The sequence below is a fragment of the Phoca vitulina genome, unplaced genomic scaffold (assembly GCF_004348235.1).
Source record: "Phoca vitulina isolate PV1807 unplaced genomic scaffold, GSC_HSeal_1.0 scaffold1, whole genome shotgun sequence".
In the NCBI taxonomy this organism is placed as follows: domain Eukaryota; kingdom Metazoa; phylum Chordata; class Mammalia; order Carnivora; family Phocidae; genus Phoca; species Phoca vitulina.
In genome coordinates, this window is record NW_022589704.1 from 94,744,856 (window position 1) to 94,770,358 (window position 25,503).

Consider the following 25,503-nt stretch of genomic DNA (forward strand, 5'->3'; position numbering starts at 1 on the left):
TGATTTAATTGATCTGATGTGTGGCCTGGGCACAAAAATTTTAAAATCTCCACAGGTCAATTCTAATAGCAGCCTGGGTTGAGAACTACCACATGACAAGGCATTAGATTCAGCTGTGTGTGTGTGTGTGTGTGTGTGTGTGTGTGTGTGTGTGTATATATATATATAATTTCTTGCTCATATCATGCTGAAGCTTCTTCCAGCCATGGTCTTGTTTTCAGTAACCTACCACCAGCATTTGCCCCAGAATAGCCAGCCTGGTGCCTTTTGTTTAAGAGGCACGTTGACCTTCTGCCGAATGTGGGAGTTGGTTCTTGAAAGATACTAAAATTCAGATAAATGGAAAGGTTCTTTGCTTCTATGGATACTGTGATGAGAGGCAGCAGAGGATTATGGGTACTCCAGGGAGGTACAGCAGAGGATTATGGATATTCCAGTGAGGTTCAGCAGAGAATTATGGGTACTCGAGTGAAAGGCAGCAGGGGATTATGGGAACTCCAGTGAAATGTGGCAGAGGATTATGGATACCCTGATGAGAGGCAGTGGGGGATTATGGGTAAGCTTAGAGCCTTTAGAGACCAACAGCCTAGGCCCAGATCCCAACTGATCCTAACCTCTCAGGGCCCTAGGCCTAGGGACCTTACTCGTAGTCATTCAGTCACAGTAGTGAACTCGTTGCTAGGGGGGCAGTGGAGAGGTGGAAGGCAGGCCAAGGCTCTTGGGAGAACAGGATGGCATTGACTGGAGCAGAGGCCTGGATGGAGTGAGCACTAGTGCCGATGTCTGAGGAAGCAGAAGTGTTCAAAAGCCCTGTGGGTCTAAAGGCCCTGCTGAAAATGGAAAACCGTAAATAGGAGGGAACTATGAACACAAAGAAAATAAGACAGGATTCTAAATTCATCCTAATTATTTGTTGCCTGTTAACTGAGCTTGAGGCCTCTGTTCCTTTTGTAAAATTCAAACAACTAGCAAGTTTTAGAGAGCGACTTTGTCCTTGACGTAATGAAAGGCAGGCCCTGGAAAGACAGTATAAACTTAGCAGACAGGATGTGGGCAGCCAGGCCCCAGGGCTGATCCTTGTAGGGAACTCCTGGAACCCCTCTGAGCCCAACAAGTTCAAAGCCTTTTCATTTGGAGCTGAGTTTTCAGAGTGGCCTGAACCAGTCTTTTACCAGTGTCTGGGATAGTGCTGGGCACACAAAACCAGCTGAGTTTCATGGGCTGTCAGATGATGAAAACTGGGTGGCATCCTTACTGTGTAGCCAAAGTTATGGCCAGAATGCTTCAGGGCTAGTGTCTGTGGTGATGGGGAGAATCTATAAAGTGGTCATCTGGTATCTTGGAGACAAGGACTGCAGAAGAAGTTGGATAATCTCACTATGTGGGTAGTCAAGAGCAGAAGTCATTTTCGCGTAGCTGTGTACAAGGTGGCCAGTCTCTGTTATCCTTGATTTTCTTGCTTTCTTTTTAAGATTTATTTATTTATTTGAGTGAGAGAGAGCAAGGGGAGGGGCAGAGGGAGAGAGAGAATCTCAAGCAGTCTCCCTGCTGAGCAGGGAGCCTGATGCAAGGCTCCGTCCCACGACCCTGAGATTATGACCTGAGCCAAAACCAAGAGTGGGCCACTTTACCAACTGAGTCACCCAGGCGCCCCGGCTATCCATGAGTTTCTAAGGGAAGATTTGCGTGACACATGAATGTCAGCCATGGTGTAGAGATGAGCAGGGTAGTTAGCAAGTCGTAGGTGCTCCGAAGGAGGACAGTTATCTCGAGTATCTAGCCACCTCACTTTGCATATGAGAAAAACAACGTCACAGATAACCAAGGGGCTTTAACAAGGCCACACTGCCCATGAGTAGCAGACATGGAAGAGGAAACCAGTTCCTTAGCTAGTTTTCTATTTTCTCCCTCCCTGTGGCAAGAGAAGGTTGCCTAGCACTAAGATGACCATAGATGAATCTAGAAGACGATTTGTCAGAGTGAGGTGGAAGACCTGTAGGAGAGGTGTTTGTCTCAGGAGCCATGACTTGCCCAGTTCATTTATTCTTTAAATGCACATGATTTTGCACAAAGAGTGGCTATACAAGTTTTTGATGGATAAACATGACTTTTCTGATGATCTTTTAGGACCATGCTTATTTCTTGCTAACATATCTGAATATCCTTCCCTCACTTACCAGGATGAATCATCTGGCAGGGTTACAGGTGTCTTCCCCAGACAGCCCTTTGCTTCGCCGCTCCCACTGTGGCTCTGAATGGCTTGTCAGAATGTACATCCCACTCGATGACAAAGAAGTACCTCAAGTGAGAGCTTCCTGCTGCTTTCAGGGGTTAGGGATAAAAATAATAGTTTTAATGTCAAAAAGCACACCGGGACAATATTTCTGGCAACATTTCTGCAATAAAATCTTTAGTCGGGTCCTACTCTATGCACTGAGTTTTGCCTGACTAGAGAGAGCAGGTATTATGTAAATTACACTAGAAAAAATGTGATATTCTTGCTTTATCCTTAAGTTCTATTTAGGTGCAAATAGGTGAGGCTTCTCTCTGATCTGACATGAGCCCCCAGGAGAATTAACTACATAATCCGTCTCTGACTTTCAAAAGTCTAACTAATGCACTTCATTAGAGCTTTTCTTTTAGGTATAACCCCAGGAAGGAAGGAGGTGGGAAGAATAGAGTACCTTGATTAGGAGTGGGTCTATGAGTCTCCAGAAATTCCCAGGACATTTTAGGATAGATAACTCTATGGCTTAAACCCTGATGTGTTCTTGTGTGAGATGCATGTGGTGGGCATGTCAGTTAAAGGATAAGCATGCAAAATCTCATTTTCTAGGGGTGGAAATCAATTTAATGGTGCTTTTATCTTCTATGCAAATATTCTATCACTCCATTGCTTTATGTTTCTGATGGCACAATACTTTATTCAAAATAGTTTTCTTTTGAAAGTACTTAAGAATATTTAAGTAGTTCAGTATTAATTTTACACAGTGTCATTAGGGGTAAAACAAGGTGATGCCATCTGCATCGAATAGCATCATATTTGACAACATTGGATATTCACTGAGTGCATTCTGTGTTGTGCAGGGTGTGGTGATGGGGTGTAATATGTAAAATGTTGTTCCTGCCCCTAATGGTCTTGAATTGTAATTGGGAGCTGGCAAACTGCATACAGTGTCTGTTTACTGAACTTAGAATGACATATTCTCTTCTCCATATAAGCTATTTATTGTTCTTGTTGCTGTTATTATTATTATTATTACTGGTCTTCTTATTACATTTGAAAACTTAAAGTATTCTTTCCTAGCAGAGGCAGTCACCTCCCAATTCACTGGTGTTTAACAAACACAGAAGATACATAAGTTTCTGCCAGCAATTATCAAAAAATATATATAGTCGGGATACCTGGATGGCTCAGATGGTTAAGCATCTGCCTTCAGCTTAGATCATGATTCCAGGGTCCTGGGATTGAGTCCCGCATCTGGCTCCTTGCTCATCGGGGAGCCTGCTTCTCCCTCTGCCTGCTCTGCCTGCCACTCCCCCTGCTTGTGCTTTCTCTCTCTCTCTCTCTCTTTCTGACAAATAAGTAAATAAAATCTTTAAAAAAAATTATATATATAATAAATATACAATAAAATATATATATATATATTTTTTATTTTTTTAAAGATTTTGTTTATTTATTTGACAGAGAGTGAGTTAGCGAGAGCAGGAACACAAGCAGGGGGAGTGGGAGAGGGAGAAGCAGGCCTCCCGCCGAGCAGGGAGCCCGATGTGGGGCTCGATCCCAGGACCCTGGGACCATGACCTGAGCCGAAGGCAGACGCTTAACGGCTGAGCCACCCAGGCACCCCAATAAAATATATATTTTTTGACCGTATTTTCTGAAACAAAAATTTTGACATATTAGTCATATGACAATGTATATTTACAGGGACAGTGAAAGTAAATTTTAAATTAATTTACTTTAAATTGAAATGTTTTCCAGGAATCTCAGACATGTGGCTGTTACAGACATATATAAAGACATCAGTAATACAGCACCCCACATACCACTCACTAGTTAACGACTGAATTATCAATTCCTTTGGGGATGGCCATTGCTCAGTTCATGAGCTCAGCTTCCCTCTGGAGGCTCTCTGGATCCCCTGTCTTGTGAATTCTTTCAAAAAACAGGGGCAGGGGTGCCTGGGTGGCTCAGCCAGTTAAGCGTCTGACTCTTGATTTCAATTCAGGTCATGATCTCAGGCTCCTGGGATTTGAGCCCTGCATCAGGCTTCTCACTCAGTGGGGAGTCTGCTTGAGATTCTTTCTCCCTCTCCCTCTGCCCCTCCCCCGGCTCACGTGCACATGCACGCAGGTGCACTCTATGTCTGAAATAAATAAATCTTAAAAAAAAAAAAAAAACGGGCAGGGAAAATGGGGGCAGAGGAGGAAGAGAAAGATTGAGTGCAAATTTTGACATTAACTTATGAGTGATCGTTAATGACCTCCAAGTGTTTAAGTGTAACCATCAACCACTGAAATTCCTCATCTCCGTGACACTCTGACTGTTGTTGGTTTCTTTATGCATATGTTACACTCAGACAACCATCCAGGGACTACGAGCATATAATTTCTGTTGCTAATCTTCTTAGATGTCCAGCCGTCTGGAGCATACCTTAAATGAAAATTATGGCTCAATTTTTTATACCATCCTATTCCACTGTGGAGTTTTCCTTTATGTAAAGTGGCTTTAGAATTTAACTTTTTTTTTAAGGAAATAAATGTTGCTGATAGATGGAACAGACAATAAAAGCATCATCTGAAAATTTATTAATATAACTTCCCAGAGCTGTTCAATATGGAAGATTGTTGGCAATATTGAGGAGTGTTTTGAGCGAAGAATAATGTGGAGTAGATATGAATTGATATGCCAATGGCCATGGGTTCATATTAGAGACATAAAGAAAACACTTTGTTCTCTTATCCATCATACACATTTAATCTTGGGTATTTTACCGTGTGCTTAGATCACTTTGGAAGTCAAATCCAGGGATAAAAAAGAAGAGTTTTATATGTTTTTCCTGACAGTAGTAATGTTAAACTGTGAACAAATTGGGATGTTCTTTTAAAATCCTGTGATTTATATGACTCTATTTTCTCCCCTTTAAAATTTAGTATGCTAGGACTGAACAAAAGCTGCTAGCAATCCCTGAGAATGTTGTTATGGTGTTTGCTGAAGTGCGGTCTAAAGTAACAATATATTCTGTGCACCCTCCCCACCACCAGAAAACAAATGAGTAAATAAATCACAGACGCCAAAACCACCAGGGCACACTGGGGCAGTTGTCAGCCAGACGACTAGCCTCTACATTTGCATTTAGCTTGTATTCTGGTGTGTGTTTATGTTTTGAACTAATTGAATCATCATTAACTATGAAAGTGGTAGTGGTTTGTTAAACCTATTCTGCTGATAGTCATCTGAGGCCAGACCTGACGTCTCTGATAAAATCACCCACTCCCTGGAAGAATGGCCTGGGAGCCTTGGAAGAGATGCCATCAGCAGCGTGGTTCATGGTTAGTTAAAGACTGCGATTCTCAGATAAAGTTATCACTAAGGAAAAATCTAAAGGGGCAGGAGAAAGTCTAAAAGAAATACCCCGAGTCTGTGGAAAGAGCATGACAATTGAAATCAGAACAGCATTTAAATTCTGGCTCTCCCACTTACTGTGAATAACCTATCAGAGCCTGTTTTCTTGTCTGTAAAGGGGAGTCTAGACTATTTGCGCAATATCCCCATTCCTCTGAGCATGTACAATGGTATTATGAGGTTGTTTGGTTTAACTCTGAGGTGTTACACCGCTACTAGATGGTATTTATTATGTCTTTTATGTTCTGGAGGGAACTTGATGTTTCAGGCTAGCATCACCCAAGTCTCTGCCTTTATGTGATCAGTCCTAAATTATAGCTTTTTGTATTTTCACTATTAATTAGTAAGTGGATTTAATGCATGGTTGGATATTCACAATGAATAATTCTAATCCAACTTCTACAACTGTCTAGCTTTTCCAAAGTTGGATAGTTTGATGTCTCTTCACATTCCCTGTGGTCTCATTTTGCCATCTTCAAATTAGACAATTATATGTACTTGAGGTGGGTTTCTTTTTTCTTTTCTTTTCTTTTCTTTTCTTTTCTTTTCTTTTCTTTTCTCTTCTTTCTTTCTTTCTTTTTATCTTTCTTTCCCTCCTTGTTTTTCTTTTTCCTTTTTTTTAAAAAGATTTTATTTATTTATTTGACAGAGAGAGACACAGTGAGAGAGGGAACACAAGCAGGGGGAGTGGGAGAGGGAGAAGCAGGCTTCCTGCAGAGCAGGGAGCTCGATGCGGGGCTCGTTCCCAGGACCCTGGGATCATGACCTGAGCCGAAGGCAGATGCTTAACAGCTGAGCCACCCAGGTGCCCCTCTTTTTTTGTTTTTTTGTTTTGTGTGTGTGTGTGTGTGTGTGTGTGTTGAGCAGGGCTAAGACATAAAGGTAGTACCCATCAGAAAATGAAGGAATGTGCTAGAACACAGTGAAACTGTCAATAACATCCTCACAGCGCAGTCTCCATGTTGGCCTTGTGTCAACCATCAGAGTTAAAAATAATAAAAATAGAGAGATGAGTAATTTATTTTTTAAATTTTCCTAAAGCCTTGTGACCAGAAGATACTTGGAATTATTCTTTCCATAAACATTGGTTGGGCATGATTTCCTGTGAGTGTTAGAAGTATCTTTCCCTAAACTCTGTTACTGTTGCTCTCCAGGCCTTTTCTGTTTCTTACAGGTAGGGAATGGAATGTGCTAAATGCAAAGGTTTCATTAGGTGACTTCTATCTTAGAACCTAAGAGAAGTACACAGCAAAAAAAGGAAAGGTTTTGGGCGCCTGGGTGGCTCAGTTGGTTAAGCGACTGCCTTCGGCTCAGGTCATGATCCTGGAGTCCCGGGATCGAGTCCCGCATCGGGCTCCCTGCTCGGCAGGGAGTCTGCTCCTCCCTCTGACCCTCCCCCCTCTCATGCTCTCTCTCTCTATCTCATTCTCTCTCTCAAATAAATAAATAAAATATTAAAAAAAAAAAAAAAAAAATTAAAAAAAAAAAAAGGAAAGGTTTTTTTCAAGGAAAAAAAGTGAGAGAGAACATGCATGCTGGAAAAGAAGCATAGAGATTTTATGAGGCACGTTATCTTCTGGATCTAATCTTAATGGCATTCTGTATTAAAATCTCTGAACTTCAGCAGTATTTTAAATACTTATCCTTCCAAGCTGAGTTTTTACAGATGATCAAAATCATAGAAATTTAAAGCTAGAAGACACCTTTGGATTAGGCTATTTCTGTGCATTTTATTCACAGATGAAGAAATTGAGGGACAGAGAAATTATGTGACTTGACTAAAATCACACAGCTGGTTAGCAGCGGAGCTAGGACTGGAATGTAGATTTCTTATTTCTACTTGTTACGAAATTCGGTAAAAAAGTGGGGGGGGGGGCCTGTGTTCCCACTCTTGATCAGAATAGATCACAGTGAGATGGAACTTAATGGCCCTCAAGAAACAGATGAGGTCAACTCTCCTTTTCTCCTATCAGATAAAAAATAAAAAACATGTGTCCAAACATGATACACACTGCCTTTTCCCTCGGCTCTGATTTGGGGTCCTTCAGTTATCCTTCTGGTCTTGAGCTGACCTAGTGTCACTCTCCTAAGGATGGTGTGGAAGACAGCAGGGCCACCATGTTGAGGTCAAGCCTTGCACTGCAACCAGGCAACCACATACCCAGTGGGACTGAAGAGGGGAGAGGGGGCAAAAATGTTTAAACTTCTTATATCACTTTTCTTTCTTTTTTTTTTTTTAGATTTTATTTATTTATTTGACAGAGAGAGAGAAAGAGAGAGAGAGCACAAGTAGGGAGAGCAACAGAGGCAGAGGGAGAAGCAGGCTCTCCACTGAGCAGGGAGCCCAATGTGGGGCTAAATCCCAGGACCCTGGGATCGTGACTTGAGCTGAAGGCAGACACTAAACCAACTGAGCCACCCAGGCACCCCATCACTTTTCATAATATAGAAACTGTGGGGGTGCCTGGGTGGCTCAGTTGGTTAAGCATCTGACTCTCAATTTTGGCTCAAGTCATGATCTCAGGGTCCTGGGTTGGACCCCTGTGTCAGGCTTCACGCTCAGCAAGGAGTCTGCTTGAGGATTCGTTCTCTCCCTCTGCCCCTCTCCCCACTTGCTCTCTCTCTCTCTGAAATAAATAAATCTGAAAAAAGAAAAAAAAGAAATTTTGAACTCATCGTGACAGCCAGCTGCGCCTTTCCTACCTCATGTTAAGACGCTAATGGACAGATTTCTCCTTATTTCTCTTTAATACAAACAAGAAGCAAGCAAGCATTATTTTTAAATTAGGGAAGCTTTCCCAGCAGCAGAGTCATTTTTCCCTTTCATACTGCACATGTAGAACCTCTCTCTTGGAAAGTTAGTGTCCCTTGCCGTAAAAGCCATTAAAAGTAGCTATAAACTATTAATGCCATCTGTGAGAAGGAACAATCATAACTTTGTGGGCACCGGCGTCTTGGAACTCAAATAGAAATTTCCCAAGAGCATCTTATTACACTAATATAGAGTGGTTTCTATTATAGGTCAAAATCTGACATCTATTACTGAAGTAGAATTTAGCAAGTTATGGGTGAATATGTCCCAGTTGGCCTGGTTTACACCTACTGTCACCTATTATGAGTAGCCACTCTCCCCCTTTAGTCTCCAGTGGGTATTGGTTTGGATGACTAATTATATGTCCATTTTACATATTAATTGTAAGAATTAAGTATTCAACCTCAAAAGATTATCTGAAGTAAGTGATTTATGTTTTATGCTGAAGCCTCTTTGTCTAGAGGCCCGTAACCTTAAGCATGGATTAGAATTACCTGGGGTGTTCTCTAAAATTAAGGACTCCTGGCTCCACCGCCAGGTATAGTGATTCACTAGGGCCCAAGTTGGCCAAGGTATGTGCATTCTAAGCAAGCGACATTTCTTCCTTGCCCCTGCTACCTTGACTCTGATGCCAGTTGCTGTTGACCCGCTATATGAACAACAGTGACCTCAGGAAATATAGGTATTTGTCATTGTTGGAGGAGCTGCAAACCAAAGAATCAGAATCACAAGATGATTTACAAACTATGAGGTCTCATTTTGTGAGATTGTCATTTTAATCATTGTTCAGTCAACTCCTACTTAGACGACTGCAGTAGTATCTTAATTTCCCCACATCTGTGTTAACCTCCCTCCCGCCCATCCTCCACAGTGTACCACAGAGCTGTTCTAGAACACAAATCGACCCTGTCACCTCCAACACACGCAGATATGCATGTGCGCACAGGAAAACAGTCAAGGGCTTCCCATTGCCCTTAGGCTTAAGGCAAAATTCCTTGGCTTGTGGCTTGGCCCTGTCAGCCCGTCCAGCTTCATTTCCCTCCTTTCAGACTTTTTAAATTGTCCTCTCTTCCTCCCACCTCATGGTCATTTCCTGGTTAACTCCCACGCTTTCCTGGCCTTTCTTTTGCATCCTTCTATTACTGATTCTCGAAATCTTTTCTGCACCACACATATAGCAGTGCTATTTTACGCTGGTTTGGGACATTTTGATTAACTGTCTCCTTCCACAAGATGCTAAGCTCTGTGAGAACAGGAGCCACCTATGTTTTTATTCACCTTTGTTCCTCAGACATCTTCTACAGGGCCTGGCATGTAGGAGCTGCTCAGTAAATATTTATTGGATGGATGGATTAATTAATTAGTTATAAAGTAAGGTGACCACATGAAACCCTCCTTGATTCCCACTGTGTGCTAGGCTGGGGGAAGCTAGTGACCAAAAGATGAATGAGATACTTTTGGGGGAAGGGCATTATGATCATTTTCTTCCCCAATGTTTTTGAGTGAACAGTCGCCGGCCATCAGTGAAGAGCTATACTGCGTGCTCTTTGCTCCCTGGACTATCATGTGTCTGAGGTGGACTGATGCAACTTGAGCTTTGTGTTGATTGATCTTATTTTACATAGGCCTGATGATGCCGACTAGCTGAGAACAAAAGATGAGGGCTCCCCCAAAGGTGAATCATTACCCTGGTAACCACTTAGAGAAATTTACAGCTCTAAGGATTGCTTTATGTACTGACAAGGCAAAGTTTGATTTAAACCCTTGGATACTAACTGAGCTCCTAAATCTTTAGCTTCCCACATACTGGCTGGTATTTGTTGAGGCAAACAAGCTTATGGTCTCAACCATATATGAAATATATGGGGAGTGAGAGTTGTTTGTGTGGTGGCCTCACTTTTATGGAATTCACTGCTGATTAAAGTCCATAAAGAACTAAAACATGAAAACAGGTCACCTCTGGAATCAACTTATTCTGTTCACAGCTTGGCATCTTCAGGCCTAGACTTGGCTTATTTTTCTTGTTTCTCTCATGGAGGTTCAAGAGAAGAAATTGTTTTCTTTAAAACCACGTTTCTGTTCTCTCTCTTTTGCCATGTGCATCATAGATGATTATTTGGCAAAGGAACTAAAATCTCTGATTGAGATGAGTTATTTACATGTGGATAGAATACATATACTTGATTTTTTACAAAAATATTCGCATGCTTTTATGAGTATGATATACACTCAATAGCTATCCTTTCTGAAATGGACAGTAGTCATCTGTCAATGGGGTATAGCCGTATTTCCAGCTCTCTCCAATTTTTGTCTGTTCTACCACTTTCTCTTTGCTTATTTCTCTTGCTCACCTACTTACTTAGTATATGTCCTGTCTACCGCCCTCTTTCTCCTTATTACATTATACTCTAACACTCTCACTGGGAAGTGATTAAGGAGGCAAGAGTGAAGAAAAGGACAGGACAGATTGCTCTACCTTCTGGTTTCAGGGCATTTTACAATGTAGAACACAGCAAAGTGTGCTTTTAGGACTGGTCTGAGTAGCATACAGATGTGGTTTCTTGGGCAGTGTCACATCAGAGGCCTCACAAGCCTCCTCCCTGCCTGTAATGCCCTGCCCTGCCTGTAATGTCCATACCCTAGAGCCATCTAGAATGCTCCTGTGACTTCCAGCTCTCAGTGTCTGTGCCAGGGGGTACTTTTATGTGAGAAGTATGCATAGCCTCACTGCCTGTGGCAGGCTGGAAATGCCAGGAAACAGACACCCCAGGAGGTACTTTCAACCATTGATTCCTATGGGGTTGGTGCATTAACACCCCAACTACCTCACCCCTGGGGTGGGATGATTCTGAGCCCATGTTTGGCCCCATTTTCCTGAGTGTCCCATGGCTTTAGCTCTAAAGATTTTATTTATTTATTTGAGAGAGAGAGACAGAGAGAGCACAAGTGGGGCAGAGGGAGAGGGAGAAGCAGACTCCCTGCTGAGCAGGGAGCCTGACACTGGGCTCGATCCCAGGACCCTGGGATCATGACCTGAGTGGAAGGCAGACGCTTAACCGACTGAGCTACCCAGGCGCCCCCATAGATTTAGCTTTAGCTGCTTAATATTATGCCTTTAATGGCTCCAGTCTCTTCCCTGGTCACTTCCCCCCTGGTGTTCACTGTGTTTCTGAAATGAACTGCTTGTACTCAAATTCTTGTCCTTTAAGAACTTAAGCTAGAACTGGGTGTTATATGTAAGTGATGAATCACTAAATTCGACTCCTAAAACCAGCATAACACTATATGTTAACTATCTAAAATTTAAGTCAAAATTTGAAAAAACAATATTTAAAGAGAAAACCTATCTAAAGCAAAAAATAAGGAAATAAACCTAACTAGGTATAAAGTTAGTGGTAGAATCACTTTGAGAAAAATTATCATGACTTTAAAGCACTGTATTTTGACTATCCACACAAAGGCAAAAAAATACCTGCAAAGAAGTCTTAAATTGAATTCAGTAGGTTTGTATTTCTAATATTATTTTGAAGCTATTACAGTATTTTATATGTATGTCATATTTAATATCTATGTGTGTATATTACAATACAATCAAATAAGTAATTACAAAAAAAAAAAAAAACTTAAGCTAGACACTAACGAGTGATTTAGAAATGCTAACTCGGGAATTAAGCTGTAAAGTGATATTTTTCAGGGGACCGCATTTGAAAAACCTTGACTTCTCCAGCAGCGCCCTTCATCCTCTGCCCCCTCTGCTTTGGAGGTCTCCTCTTAAGCATCCCCACCTGTGCTGCCCCTCTTCTCTTCAGTTCCTCTAACAACTCAGTTTTCTAGCTCTTGAAAAAGGTTTCCACTTATCTCTGCAACGCCCTTTGGCTACGCTTCTTTCTATTGCCTTCCCTTCCCTGCCAGACTTTCAAATAAGCATCTAAGAAAATTGCCTCTATTTTCTCTTTTTTTCACTTTCTGCTTAACCACTGACAATGAGGGGCGTCATCATCATGCTTTAGCTCTCCAGTCCCCACTAATACCCTTCTTATTAGAAAATGTAGAGGCTCTTTTTCTGTTCTCCTGCCGTCTCTATCACCATGGAGCATATTGATGACATTTCCTCCCTGAGAATGGTGTCTTGAGTAATTGAATTGTTAGAACTTCAGCAATGGAAGGCGCAGTTAGTTCAACCCCTTTCATTTTACATCTGGGGGGGGACTGAGAACGAAAAAGGTTGGAGGATTGGCCCAGCAAGGTGCAACGGTGTAAGAACTGGGCTTTGAAGCCAGGGCTTCTGACCTTCCATCCAGTATGAGAACTGGTTTTGATAAGCCTTTGTCTGAAAACTTCACAGTGTTCCTAATTTTTATTCCTTCTCATATAAAGGTATCCCTGCGGGTCTCCTAGCTCCTTCTCTGCACAGCCCATTCTCCATGATGGCAGGATGTTTCTAAAATGTAAACCAGAACCTGTCACTTCCCTGATTAGCCTCCAATTCTTCTCTACTGCAGTTAGGATAGAGTCCGAACCTCTTTTCATGCCCTGCAAGACCTTTCATATTCCAGTTCTCTCTCTCTGGTCACATTTCCTGCTAGACTTGCTCCTACAATGACTCTGCTCTCTTACACGGACTCCCTCCTAGCTCACCAGCAAGGAAAGCTTAGCCCGGCCTCTGGGCACTGGTTTTGCTCTAACTTGTTTGGAATGCTTTTATCCCAGGCCATTGCTTGACTGCTTCCTCCTCATCATTTGGTCTCCGCTCAAATGGCCATTTCCTCTTACACTCTTTCACCTTACGCTGACATCCCCATATCTAACATTTTCTTTAGACACATCGCTGACCATTGCATCATGCTGTTTTATCTTCTTCATAGCATTTACCACTAGCTACAATTACATAACTTCCTGATTTGACTTGGAGTTTAGCAGGTTTCCCATCATTAGAATATAAACTTATAGAATACAGAACCTTTTGTCTTGTTTGCCATATCTTCAGCACCCAGAACAGCAAATGGCCAGGAGTTCACACTCAATAAACTTTTGTAGGATGAACAAATCAGTGAATGGTGTCTGAATTTTTATTTCTCATTTCCCACAATCTTTTCTCTTTTATTCTACAATCCTGTACTCAACTACTCTCTCAATGTTTCTTTGTGTGTGTACTGTCATCAAACTGGTTTTCTCATAAACCAATAAGGACAAAACTTATTCCTCACTGGGAGCCTTTGTTTCAGTTTTCTCTTCAACCCCAAATCCCACTGTTTGTTTCTTTAACTATTCAAGTTGTATTACTGTGTCAAAGCGTAAGTCATGTTACATTTCCATGAAATCACATCCCACAGTCCCCATTGATCACCCGTTTTTCAAACTATGTAAAATCACCCATGCATGTTATGCAATCTAAACGCTCACATATAATCTATATCATCTTGAATTGTTTCCAGTTGTTTTATATAATAACATTTAGGCACTGTGCCTAGACACTTCAAGTGTGTGTGCATATGTGTGTGTGCATGTACAGTCAATCCTATTTTTGGATTTTGTATTTCTGAATTCACCTACTCCCTAAAATTTGTTTACAATCAAATTGTGCGGTGCTTTGATGATAAATCACGGACATTCGCAGGGTAGTGAAAACCTTGAGGCACCTGACACATACGTTCCCAGCTGAGGTCAAACAAGGCACCACTCTGATTTCTTGTTTTTGACCTCCTACTGTAAACAAGTGTCCTTTTGTGTTCCATTTAGTGCCACGCTTTTCATATTTTATGCTTTTTATTAGTGATTTCAGTGTTTAAAATGGCCTTCAAGCATATTGCTGAAATGCTGTCTAGTGTTGCTAAGGGTAAGAAGGCTGTGATGTGCCTTATGGAGAAAACAGGTGTTAGATAACTTTGTTCAGGTAGGCATTACAGGACTGTAGGCTATTAGTTCAATGTTAATGAATTAACAGTATATATTAAATAACGTGTCTTTAAATAGAAGCACTCATAAAACAAGATTGTGTATTGATTAGTGATGGAAATGTTGCCTACAGGAACCTAACCCTGTATTTCCCCTAGGAGCAGTATTTGCTAATTCACTGTTCATGACAACTTTATAGAACAGAATTACCAGAAATAATGAGAATTGATTGTATATATGTGTATACTATATTTGTTGGCATTAACTTCACTTAGGTAGTTAGAAGACAAAGAAACCAAGAGTTATTGAAATTTAGTAGTTTGCCCAAGATATTTGCTAAGCTGGTAAATGGTAGATCTGGAACCTGGCTGTATTACTCTGAAGTCTTTTGGCTTCTCATTCGCCACACCAGTGGCTCTTGTTTGTTTTAATTAGTTGTAGAGCCCTAATTACTAGAAGAGAGAGAGGGAGGAAGAGAGTGCAAATACAAGTGGAATTGGCTGAAAGAGCAGTGAAAAACCATAATTATTACAGAAAAATAGATGTAGATGATATTTTTTAAAAAACAACTTGCTTTATAGTCCCAGTTTAAGGTTTAATTACAGTCTCAAATCTTCATTTCCAAGTTGACTTGGCAACTCTACATATTTCATGTTCCTTATCATGAAATGAAAGTATGACAAGTAACCAGACCTTAAGGAATCAAAACCATAAAAATACTGTCATGACCTGGATTTTTGTCCTGCCCTGAGGATGTCCACCTTAAACTTGCATGACATTTATCTGAGCTGAAATCATCCGTGATATGGAAGTGAACACATCTGCATGTTATATCTGGTTAGACATGCCAAGGCCTGATTTCATAAAGAGCTGTCACCCTCCTAATCAATTGTGCATTTCTACAGAGAGATGACAGGAGAAATTATAGCTTGAAATTTATATAAATCTATATAAAACAGATTAACATGGGTTAAGTTATTATGTGGTCTCCAGGTGTATGTATGTATGTATCTATCAATACATATTAACACATATGTACATACATATTAAGATCTATTTTTACATACTTTATAATTTACTTTCAAAAAATAAGTTAAACATTTTTAGTAGCACTTTTGTGAACACAGTTTGAAAAACCGACTTTTCCCCCTCTAAGTAGATTTTATAAGGGCCTAGAGATTCCTAGGCCCTGAAGATTCCTAGCTTTTTTGCTTCCTATTGGCAAATGATCTGAATTAATGCTAAGTATAAAGAAGTCTCTCACCATTGATAATCCAATTTAGCCCACATGGTTGACAATCAATTGTATTAAGACAACAATTTCTGCAGTGTCTGGCTTAGAATTCAATAGTGTGATGGAATGATGTCACCTGGTTCTGTCACATAAGGGTCTTAATATATGTACAGAATGGATGAGATTTTTTTTTCATATGATATTCTCTTGACATTTCTTTTTCACTTGAAAACAAGAGGTAATCATAAGGCTCAAATTAACACTTCTCAACTTCCAAAAGCTGCCAGAGATAAGGTTGAGTGAGGAGCTTCCAACAGGGAAGAAAGACAAGATAACGACATTTTGTCTGCCTCAAGGCTATACTACAAATCCTGGAGTGTTAGAAAAGGAACTAAAGGGTCCTTAAGAGCTGTGTCATCAAGCCAAAGGAACTAATTGGTTTCAACTTAGAATTCCGAAATCACTCTCATTTCAGTATTTCATAATATTTTATTTCCTCTTAGAATAATTAAATAGTTGCATGTCCAGTGACTTTAACGATCCTCTTTTGGGGAGCTAAGCTCTTCACAAGTCAAGGTATCAAGGTTGATTTGTTTTTTCCTAGTTTAGAGTATAGCTGAATTCCATGGTGCAGATAAAAATGGATTACCCCCATGATTCCACCTAAGGTTTTGTTGGCTGGGTCAGCTTCTCCAACAGGGCAGAGTTCGGCGTTCCGAGGTATTGGCCCAATGGCTTTGTCTTGCCAGCATTCATTAATTTATCTATTGTGTTTTACTAATATAACACCACTGAGAATTTGTTTAGCAAAATCTTCTCTACCTCAGCCCCCAAAAGAACATAAAAGTAATAGAGAGGTTCCAGAATTTTCAGCCTTATACTCTTGCTTATTTTTCAGGGGAGATTATTGAAAACAGTAATTCTTTCTCGCTTCAGGAAAAACTGTCAGAGGAAGAGAGAAAACACAAGGAAACTTTGGAAGGTCTTCACATGGTGGTGGACGAGGACTCGAGGAGCGAAAGCAGCAGTGCGGACGAGGGGAAAGAAAACACCAAATTCCTGTTGGAAAGATTGAAGACTCTAGAGGTAAGAAATGAAACAATTTTTACATGTTTAAAGAAAAATGACAGTGCTTTGCTTCTTTTATTGACATCGGTTTTGAGTGAGTATAAGTCTTCCTTTCTCAGTTCTAGACGAATAGGATCCCTAGTATCTCCCATTGTGATTCATTTGTCACTGATGAGCAAAAAGTTAAAATTTGTAGCCCTGAGAGTCTTGACCTCATGATTCTGATTGCAATGCCTTAGAAAGCGTACATAGGACAATAATTCATTTTAAATTCAGTTCGGCCCTCAAACTGGATCAGGACTCCTAAAATTGCATGCTCCGTGAGGAAAGGTGCTGTGTGGTATTTCACTTTGCTTTCCCCAATATATAATATAAGGAATAATTGAGCGAATGAATAAATAAAACTATCCAGTACTATATAAAGATGACTGCAAGAAAAAAATCAAATTTTTAAGTAGTCTAAGCATTTCTTTAAAAAAAAAAAAAATCTGTGCAGAAGTTCGACATGTAAAACAGGTAGAAGTGAAGCTGAGCTAAGGGCACTTTAAGGAGGATCTGGAGCTACCACAACCCTCCAGGACAATCTGAAACCACTGGTCTCTTACTGAGTGGCCTTTGGCATCACTGCACATGCTAATTCCTCAATGTTTATAGCAGTCCTCAGAGAACATTCCAGTTATTAGATCTTGATTGATATCTCACATGCTGAAAGACTCAGTGAAGGTGGCTTTATCTACAAATTGGCTTAGCACCCTGAACAGGGACATAGTTACTTTTAAGCCTGACTATGGTGAGCCCATTTCATCTTAACTAGGTGCAAGGGACCTTCAGCTAACATCTAAATATAGAGTTCAACAATAGGGTTGACAGAAGCCTGAAAATAAATGTGAAGAAACAAGATCCAGTGAGGTCTTGTTTTCTATGCTGGGTTACTGCAGTTCTACCTCCAACCCACCATGTTGTCTATAGTGAGCACACCCTTTCTAAACTAATTTCCTCAGCAAAGGTAAAGCAAAAGAGTTCAGATTATGGACTTTGGAGCCAGATTCCCAGGGTTTTGTTTGAATCCCAGTTCTGCTCCTTTCTAGTTTTGAAACCTTCGGTCCGTTCACTAGGCTCTGGGCTTCTGTTTACTCAACTGCAAACATGGGGATCCTAATAGTAAGCTACCTTCCAGGGCATTGATGCCGATGAAATGAGTTAATATTTGTGCGGTGGTACCTGGTACATGGCTTTCTCCATGCACCCACTCCAAGGCTCCTGACTTTGTTATATCATTTTTTTTTTCTATTTCTCTTGATTTAGCAATTAATACAAGAACTATGAGTGGAAAAACTGAGCTACTCCACACACGAGTGACAGGATGGACAGACAGGTTGAGCAAGTGATACCAAACATGGGGCAGAAGAGAAGTCACCTTAGGGAATGTCTGGCAGCCCCATGGGGCACACAGCCAGGAATCCTCCTTGTCTCCCCAGAGCTTCTCACACTTGTGTCGTTTTTAAGAAAGTCACTGAGGAAGGTGGGAAAGCCTTCTCAAGGGAGACTGAGGTTGCGGTCTGAGAGCTTTGAGAAAGTCATAGCTTCATCTAGAGTTTGAATTACCTGGATTTAATAGTAGAAATTTAGTTGCTACTACAATTTCTTATTTCCCTAGACCCGTGTACTTAAATTGTTAGTTTTATTCCTAATTACAGTGACTCTAGCTCTTAGTTCATCTAATTGTCACTGAGACAGCTTTATGAAGGACATTTCATTTAATCAAACAAAGAGGTATTTTAAAAATATCTTTGGCAGGAAATGTTTCTTAACCCCTCACTGAGTAAAAGAGAAGCGGTATTTTTTTTCTTTCACAGAGGTCTTTATACTTCAGGCAACAACTCTTGCGTCCAGCAGTAGTTGGATGCAATAGATGATATCTCTAAGTGCCATTAATCCCTGCAATTTTAATTCACAAAAACATTTTATTTTCTAAATTAATTTCTTCTGGTCAGTGTCACTGCTTGTTTCCTAAAAGTCTTTGCTCAATATTAAGTAAACTCTCTCCTTACCCACAATTCTCACTACTACCCATTTGAACTTGATCTTTAGTTAGCTGTTTCCTCCAAGTCCTTCAGCTGCAGGGCATTTCTCCCTTGCCTGTTTCTGCAGCTCCGTTCCCAGCCTGACAAGAGAACATGGCCAGCTTGTTCTCACATGCTACGTCTCCCTCCACAGGGTTATGCGGGGCTCTGTACTCGGTCCCTGCACTCCACTCATGGCCTCATTCCATACCCCCCCAGAGCTCATCAAGGTATTTTGCTAAATAAAACATTTACCTTCCAAAAACAGCTCCAGGGCCAGCAATCAAAATAATAATTAATATTCTCTCTCTCTCCATCTCTCCCCGCCCTCCTCTCTCTTTTGTCTGAGCATTTGGCCACTATTCTCCCTGGGCCTAAATTGTAAGATTCGCTTAGGGTCCTGGTGTCTGGCGGAGGGGCTGTTTGCTGTATTTTATATCTGTGCCATACGAGCCACACGGGTGGTAAAGATGCCACTTGCACATTTTCTGTTGCCTTTTAAGTGCCAGGTGTAGTGTTTTCTATGTTTTCTAAAAAATTCTCATTTTCAAGACTTGGGTTTAAGAGACTGCTTACTCAACTTAGGATCAAACTCAGTATTTTCAACAGCTCTGCCCTGTCACAGTCTCTGTCTATCAAATGCCACCCCTCTCTCCTACCCCATCCACGACCACTGAGTCAAGGGATTTTCCCAGATTTGACCTCCACAGTCCATTGACTTGACCTTGTGTCTTCCCTGTTCCCTTGTGTCTGCCCTGGATTTTGGCCTCAGGCCCCGGATCTGCTTATGGGCATGTTCCTTAAAATACATGATTTGCTTGTCTCAGGCCTCCCTCTGTACATTCCCACTTGCCCTTTCTAATCACTCATTGACCAGCTTCACACCTGACTAGAAATCAAGCTGGACATGCCTTTTGCTGAGTCTCAACTCCCACGGCATCTCTGATTCCCAAACTCTAGCCAGGGGGAGAGCAGGCCTGAGACAACCTGGGAGTTCTGAGCCTTCAGGTAAGTGCTGATGCCTTAGCTATAGCCTCAAGGTCAGAGGAACTTGGCTTCTTATACAAAAGATTTATTTTGGGCAGAAAAACATGGCAATTAAATGTGCTAAAGTGAATAACAGCGTTTTCTACTTAGTTATACCTTTCCATGAAAGTATGACAATTAAAGTGCTAAGCATAAGCATTTTTGTTAATCAGTAATTCCTATTTAAAATGAGGTAGTTTAAAATAGTAATTCTCAAAGCTGTCTGCACATCACAATTACGTGTTGAGTTCATATTCAAATAGGTATTTATTGAATACTTTCTATGGGCCAAATACTAGGAGTAGATCAATTCTCATGGTCCAAAACCCCAGTGAACAGAGATAGAAACTACACACTTAAATAATAAATAAGCAAGCAAACAAACAAATAGACAAATGCGTGCCTCTGAATAAGAAAATCCAGGTGATAATAGTCATGGAGAGAGTAGGGGGTGGAAATGAGAGACTTATGTACCTACAATGGTGGCTGATTACCATGCCATTTGGGTGCAGTATAAATAACACAAGGGAGGGGCACCTGTGTGGCTCAGTTGGTTAAGAATCTTCCTTCTGCTCTGGTCATGGTCTTGGGGTCCTGGGATCGAGCCCATAGTCAGGTTCCCTGCTCATGGGGGGAGTCTGCTTCTCCCTTTCCCTCTGTCCCTCCGCACCCTGGCTCCTCTTCCTGGGCACTCTCTCTCTCTTTCTCTCTCAAGTAAATGAATAAAATCTTTAAAAATAAATAAATAAATAACACAAGGGAGACAGCTGTATGAAGATCTGGACAAAGGACAAGGAGAAACTGCAAGTGGGGAAGCCTAGATACATGGTGGAAATGTTGGCAAGTTAGAGGAACAGAAGAAAGAAATTTGCCCTGAAACACAAGTATAAGGTTAAAAAATGGGAAGAAGATAAAGTCAGAGGGGTAGACAAGGGTCAGACCCTTTAAAGCCTTATAGGCCACAGTCACAGTAAAGACTTTGAATATAATTATACATTTAAAGGGAAGCCAATAGAGATTGTTTACTAGGGAAGTAACATGGTCCAACTTGTGCTTTAGAAAGACAACTTTTGCAGTTCGGTGGGCTAATAGCAGGACAGGAAGTCTAGGCAGGAGATTCTTTTAGATTCCAGATGGAAGTTGTTAGTAGACTAGTCTAGAGCAGGTAAGTAGGACTAACAGGAAATAATAATATATAATAATATCATTAGACTAGGGGCGCCTGGGTGGCTCAGTCGTTAAACGTCTGCCTTCAGCTCAGGTCATGATCCCAGGGTCCTGGGATCGAGCCCCGCTTCGGGCTCCCTGCTCGGTGGGAAGCCTGCTTCACCCTCTCCCTCTGCCCCTGCTTGTGTTCCCTCTCCCGCTGTGTCTCTCTCTGTCAAATAAATAAATAAAATCTTTAAAAAAAATAATAATAATAATAATATCATTAGACTAGTGGACTAGAGGGGAATAATGATGACGACAATGGTGACAAGCCCTGACATAGAGCTTAGTATGTTCAAGCACTGTTCCAGTTTATCTTTCTATACATATACGCACTATTTTAATCGCTGTAATAACCATGTGGGGGGAGGGGAGATATGATTATCTCCATTTTACAGATGAGGAAACTGAGCCCCCAAAAGTTGGGTAAGTTGCCCAAGGTTATGTAGTCAGTAAGTGTGAGACTCAGAATTTGAACTCCACTATGGTTCCATTATGCTATGCTGATAAGAAATGATCAATTGAGTGTGTGTTGTAGAAGTAAAACCTATTGGAATTACTGAAGGATTGGATGTGGAATGTATGAGAAAATAAGAAATCAAGAGTGACTTTTAGGTTTTCAGCCTTAGCAACTGAGTTACAGCAGATTTCTGAGAAAGGCCAGCCTCAGAGCAGAGGGGACTTGGGGGAAGGAATATACAATCATCAGTTTATTTTGTCCATGTGAAGTTGAGATTCCTACTAAACATTCAAGTGACGATGTTTGGTAGGCCTTTGGATATCCAAGGCCAAGGTCAGGGCAAGAGATATGGATTTCAGAGTCATCAGCATATAGATGGCATTCGACGTTGTGGGACTTAGTAAAGCCAGAAGTAAGTGTAAATGTGGACCATAAGAGGGCAGAGGACAGAGCCCTGCGCTGCCCCGCCATTAGAGGTCCAGCAGAGGAAGGAGAGCCAGCCAGTGAGCCTGGGAAATAGTCTTAGTGAGGTGGGAGGAAAATCAGCAAGGTGAGGTGTCATAGAAGTCTAAAGAAGAAAGTATTTCAAGGGCAGCCTTGTCAGTACCACTAACAGAATAAGAAAGGTAAAGCACAGAGTCCATCACTGGCTCTGGCAAGGGATGGGGATAGCTAAAAGCTTGACGACAACAGCTTCTGATTGGAGCAGGTAAGACGAAAGGAGGTGGAGACAACACATACAGACAGCTCTTTTGAGAGGTCTTCCTGTGAAGTGGAGATGACATGGAGACAGTCACGCCAAAGAGAGACACAGTACAAGAGAAGCTCTTAACAACAGAAAGCAGGGGACCGTTGGTGGCACACTAGTGTACCGATGGGAGTGATCCAGTGGAAAGGACAAAAGCCATGATGCAGGACAGAGAAATAGAAATCTTGGAGTGAAACCTGCAGGGGGTGAAACTCATGCAGAAACAGCTTCTAAAACTTCAGATGCCTAGTTGACAACCTGGGAAACTCCCAACTCTTGAAGTCTGAAATGGAATCAACATCTGTGTGGTCATAAAGCCCTGCGGGGGAATCAGATGCACAGCCAGGGCTGAGAACCACAGATGAGAGTCTTCGAGTGATATTAAAAGCTCTTCAAACACCTCAGGTCCCATTCAGTAGAACTGGGTAGAACTTTCCCCAGATCTTCAAACTCCAATGCAGCAGCCCCACCCACCCTCACGTGCCCAGTGCCAGGGAGCATTGGAGCCTGAGGAAAGCTTGCAATCACAACCCTCTTCCTCCCCACCTTGATGGCCCCCCTGACATGGCAGTGGGTATGATACACCCAGGCTTAGCTTTGGCTCTTTGCTGATGGGAGGAAGTCTCATTTCTTAGCATTCCCAATTGGCTTTAAGTTCTTACCTTCTCCTTCCTCTCGCTTTTATCCTCTCCTATCTTAAGATGACATAAAAAGACATTTTAAAAGTTATAAAGAAACATGCTGGTGGTAGTCTGAATAGAAATCCTTAACTGTTTCCTTCTCATCTTTAAATTCTGTGACAGTCTGCTGACAGGTACCTCCAGACATCCCTGTCTTGAAGCATCTGGTGTATATCTTTCTCCTGATTAATTTGTATCCAACTCTGGGTCACCTAGCAACAATCACTAAACTAGGATTAGAGACAAAAACTCCTCTTTGGCAAAGGGGCTTGAAGTTAAAAAAGAAATTCCTATGTCAGTATATAACTTTATACTAGCAATTTTCTGATTATAAAAGTAGCCATCACATCATAGGAAGTTAGGAAAATATAAGGCAATAGAGAAATTGTAATTATACCACTCAGAAATATCTGCTGTTGACATTTTGGCATGTCTATTTCCATTTTTTTCCTGTTGTACTTAATCAAATTAGGAAATTATAAAATATCACTTTATACTGTTTATAGTTTGCTCTTTCACATAATATATCAATACTGTTTTTCCATCTTATTCAGTAGTTCTTAAAATATGATTTAACGGCTGTGCAGAAATTTATCAAATGAATGCAGAGTACCATTTATTTAATATCTTTCCTTTGGTTACTTAGGTCATTGACACATTTTCATTATTATAATGTTGTGATGAGAATCTTGGTACATAAACCTTTTTACACATACATTTTTTTTTTTTTAAAGATTTTATTTACTTATTTGACAGAGACACAGCGAGAGAGGGAACAGAAGCAGGGAGAGTAGGAGAGGGAGAAGCAGGCTTCCCGCTGAGCAGGGAGCCCGATGTGGGGCTCGATCCCAGGACCCTGGGATCATGACCTGAGCCGAAGGCAGACGCTTAACGACTGAGCCACCCAGGCACCCCCACACATACATTTTAATAGAATATTAAAACATGCCCATTCTTTTAAAAAAAGTTATGCAAGTAGGCCATTAGATTTCTTCATATCTAGTTAAGAATAAGTGGCTCTCTAAAATGAAGAACTCCAGAAGAGACTCCAGAAGGATCAGCACCTCTAGGGAAAAGCATCCAACCCACCCTTTAAGTCACCACTCTTGTTGCTCAGTATAGGATAAAATGAGCGGAAGGTCCATGGGCTGCTGAAAGTTTTAGAGACCTGAATCCTTGGAAGACTTTACAGTGCAGGCCATCCTGTTGCTCTTTCAGGGAACTCTGTTCATGATTGTTCTTTCAATTGCAAGTTACAGAGGCTTTAGTTAGGCTGATGTAAGCAAAAGCGTGTTCGTGGAACTAGAAATGGAGGCGTAACAATGGATGGAGGCCAAGTGCATGCAGAGGTTCAGACCAGGTCAGGGCGCTGTTTGCATCTCTCAGCTTTGCTCTCCTCTAAGTGGGTTTCAGGCTCTCTGATGCAGTCTCTCTTAACTTGTTGGCAAAAATGGCAGCCAGAGGCTTCTAGGTCAGTGTGCCACCGAATCAGCAACACCAGGGAGAGGACTGTTTCTCTTTCTAGTAGGTCCACAAGAACTCCTAGGCTCCAGAGAGGGATGTCATATGCGTGTGTTCACATCCTGGCCATTGGAGGGTAGAGCATCTCAACTGACAATCCTATAAATTCCATGCTTTGGCAAAGTTCTAATATTTTGGTTATTTCAATGTCAGAAACGCTCTCATATCACTCAGGAAGGTAGGTTGCTACTTAGTCTTGCCCTTTACTTCTGCGGCATCCTCTTTCTTCTTCTGACTTCCCCCTCTCCTCCTCCTCCTCCGCCTCCTCCTCCTCCATCTCCTCCTCCTGCTCTCCTTCTCCTTCTTCCCCCTCCTTCTCCCTTTCCTCTTTTTCACTCTCTCACTCCTTCCTCTGTCCCTTCTTTGGTATCTCTAGGCCTGGGCTGCTACTGGATGCCGCCTTACAAAAGATCCACGGAACATTTTCTCTGTCCTTGAGATACTCAGGTTGTTGGAAGGCAGACAAAAATATGCTAATTGAAATAATGAACTTAATACATATTACAATTTCAAAAAATGTTAAAAATTGTGTACAAGAGTCCATGAAACACCAAGGTAGAAGTGCCTGACTGGATCCTTTTTAGAGAAGGCATGGAGATAAGAAGGTGCTATTTGAACCAAGTCTTGGAGGCTTCGTGCAAATTTTCCAGGCAAACAGTGAGAGGAGAGGTGGAGGTTGTTGTCTGGGTAAAAAGCAACAAAGCCTGAACCAGTCTTAAGGAGCCACCAGCAAGTGGGCATGCCTGAAGCCTGGGGAAATCTAATGGCCTACTTGCATAACTTTTTTTAAAAGAATGGGCATGTTTTAATATTCTATTAAAATGTATGTGTAAAAGGTTTATGTACCAAGATTCTCATCACAACATTATGGCCAGAAATTAGACTCAAAGCCTTAGCCTATCCTATGTGTGCAAGTGTGTGGAGCTACCCATCTACCCAACACATACATATTAAATAAAGCTAACATTATTTCTTCTTCTTCTCCTTCTTCTTTTTTTTGAACTTACGGCGTTGTCAATTCAAACCTCTAGTCTGTCTACAGATGTTTGTAACTAACAGCCCCTCGAGCCCCCACAGTACCCCAATGCCACAGCCCCCCGTGGTGTTTCAGCCTCTCCTCACAGCATAAAATAACACGGCCAAACACACCAAGGG

At 41.4% G+C, this 25,503-nt stretch overlaps 1 protein-coding gene across 14 annotated transcripts in view; it reads left to right on the forward strand.

The window, feature by feature from the left end:
• NCKAP5 (NCK associated protein 5) overlaps window positions 1-25,503 on the forward strand; it is a 974,611-nt gene that overhangs the window by 685,629 nt on the left and 263,479 nt on the right. For all 14 annotated transcript variants that reach the window (XM_032411698.1, XM_032411742.1, XM_032411716.1 and 11 more), the window contains one exon: window positions 16,510-16,659. In XM_032411698.1, coding sequence (XP_032267589.1) covers window positions 16,510-16,659 — 150 coding nt within the window. The remainder of the gene's footprint in view (window positions 1-16,509; window positions 16,660-25,503) is intronic.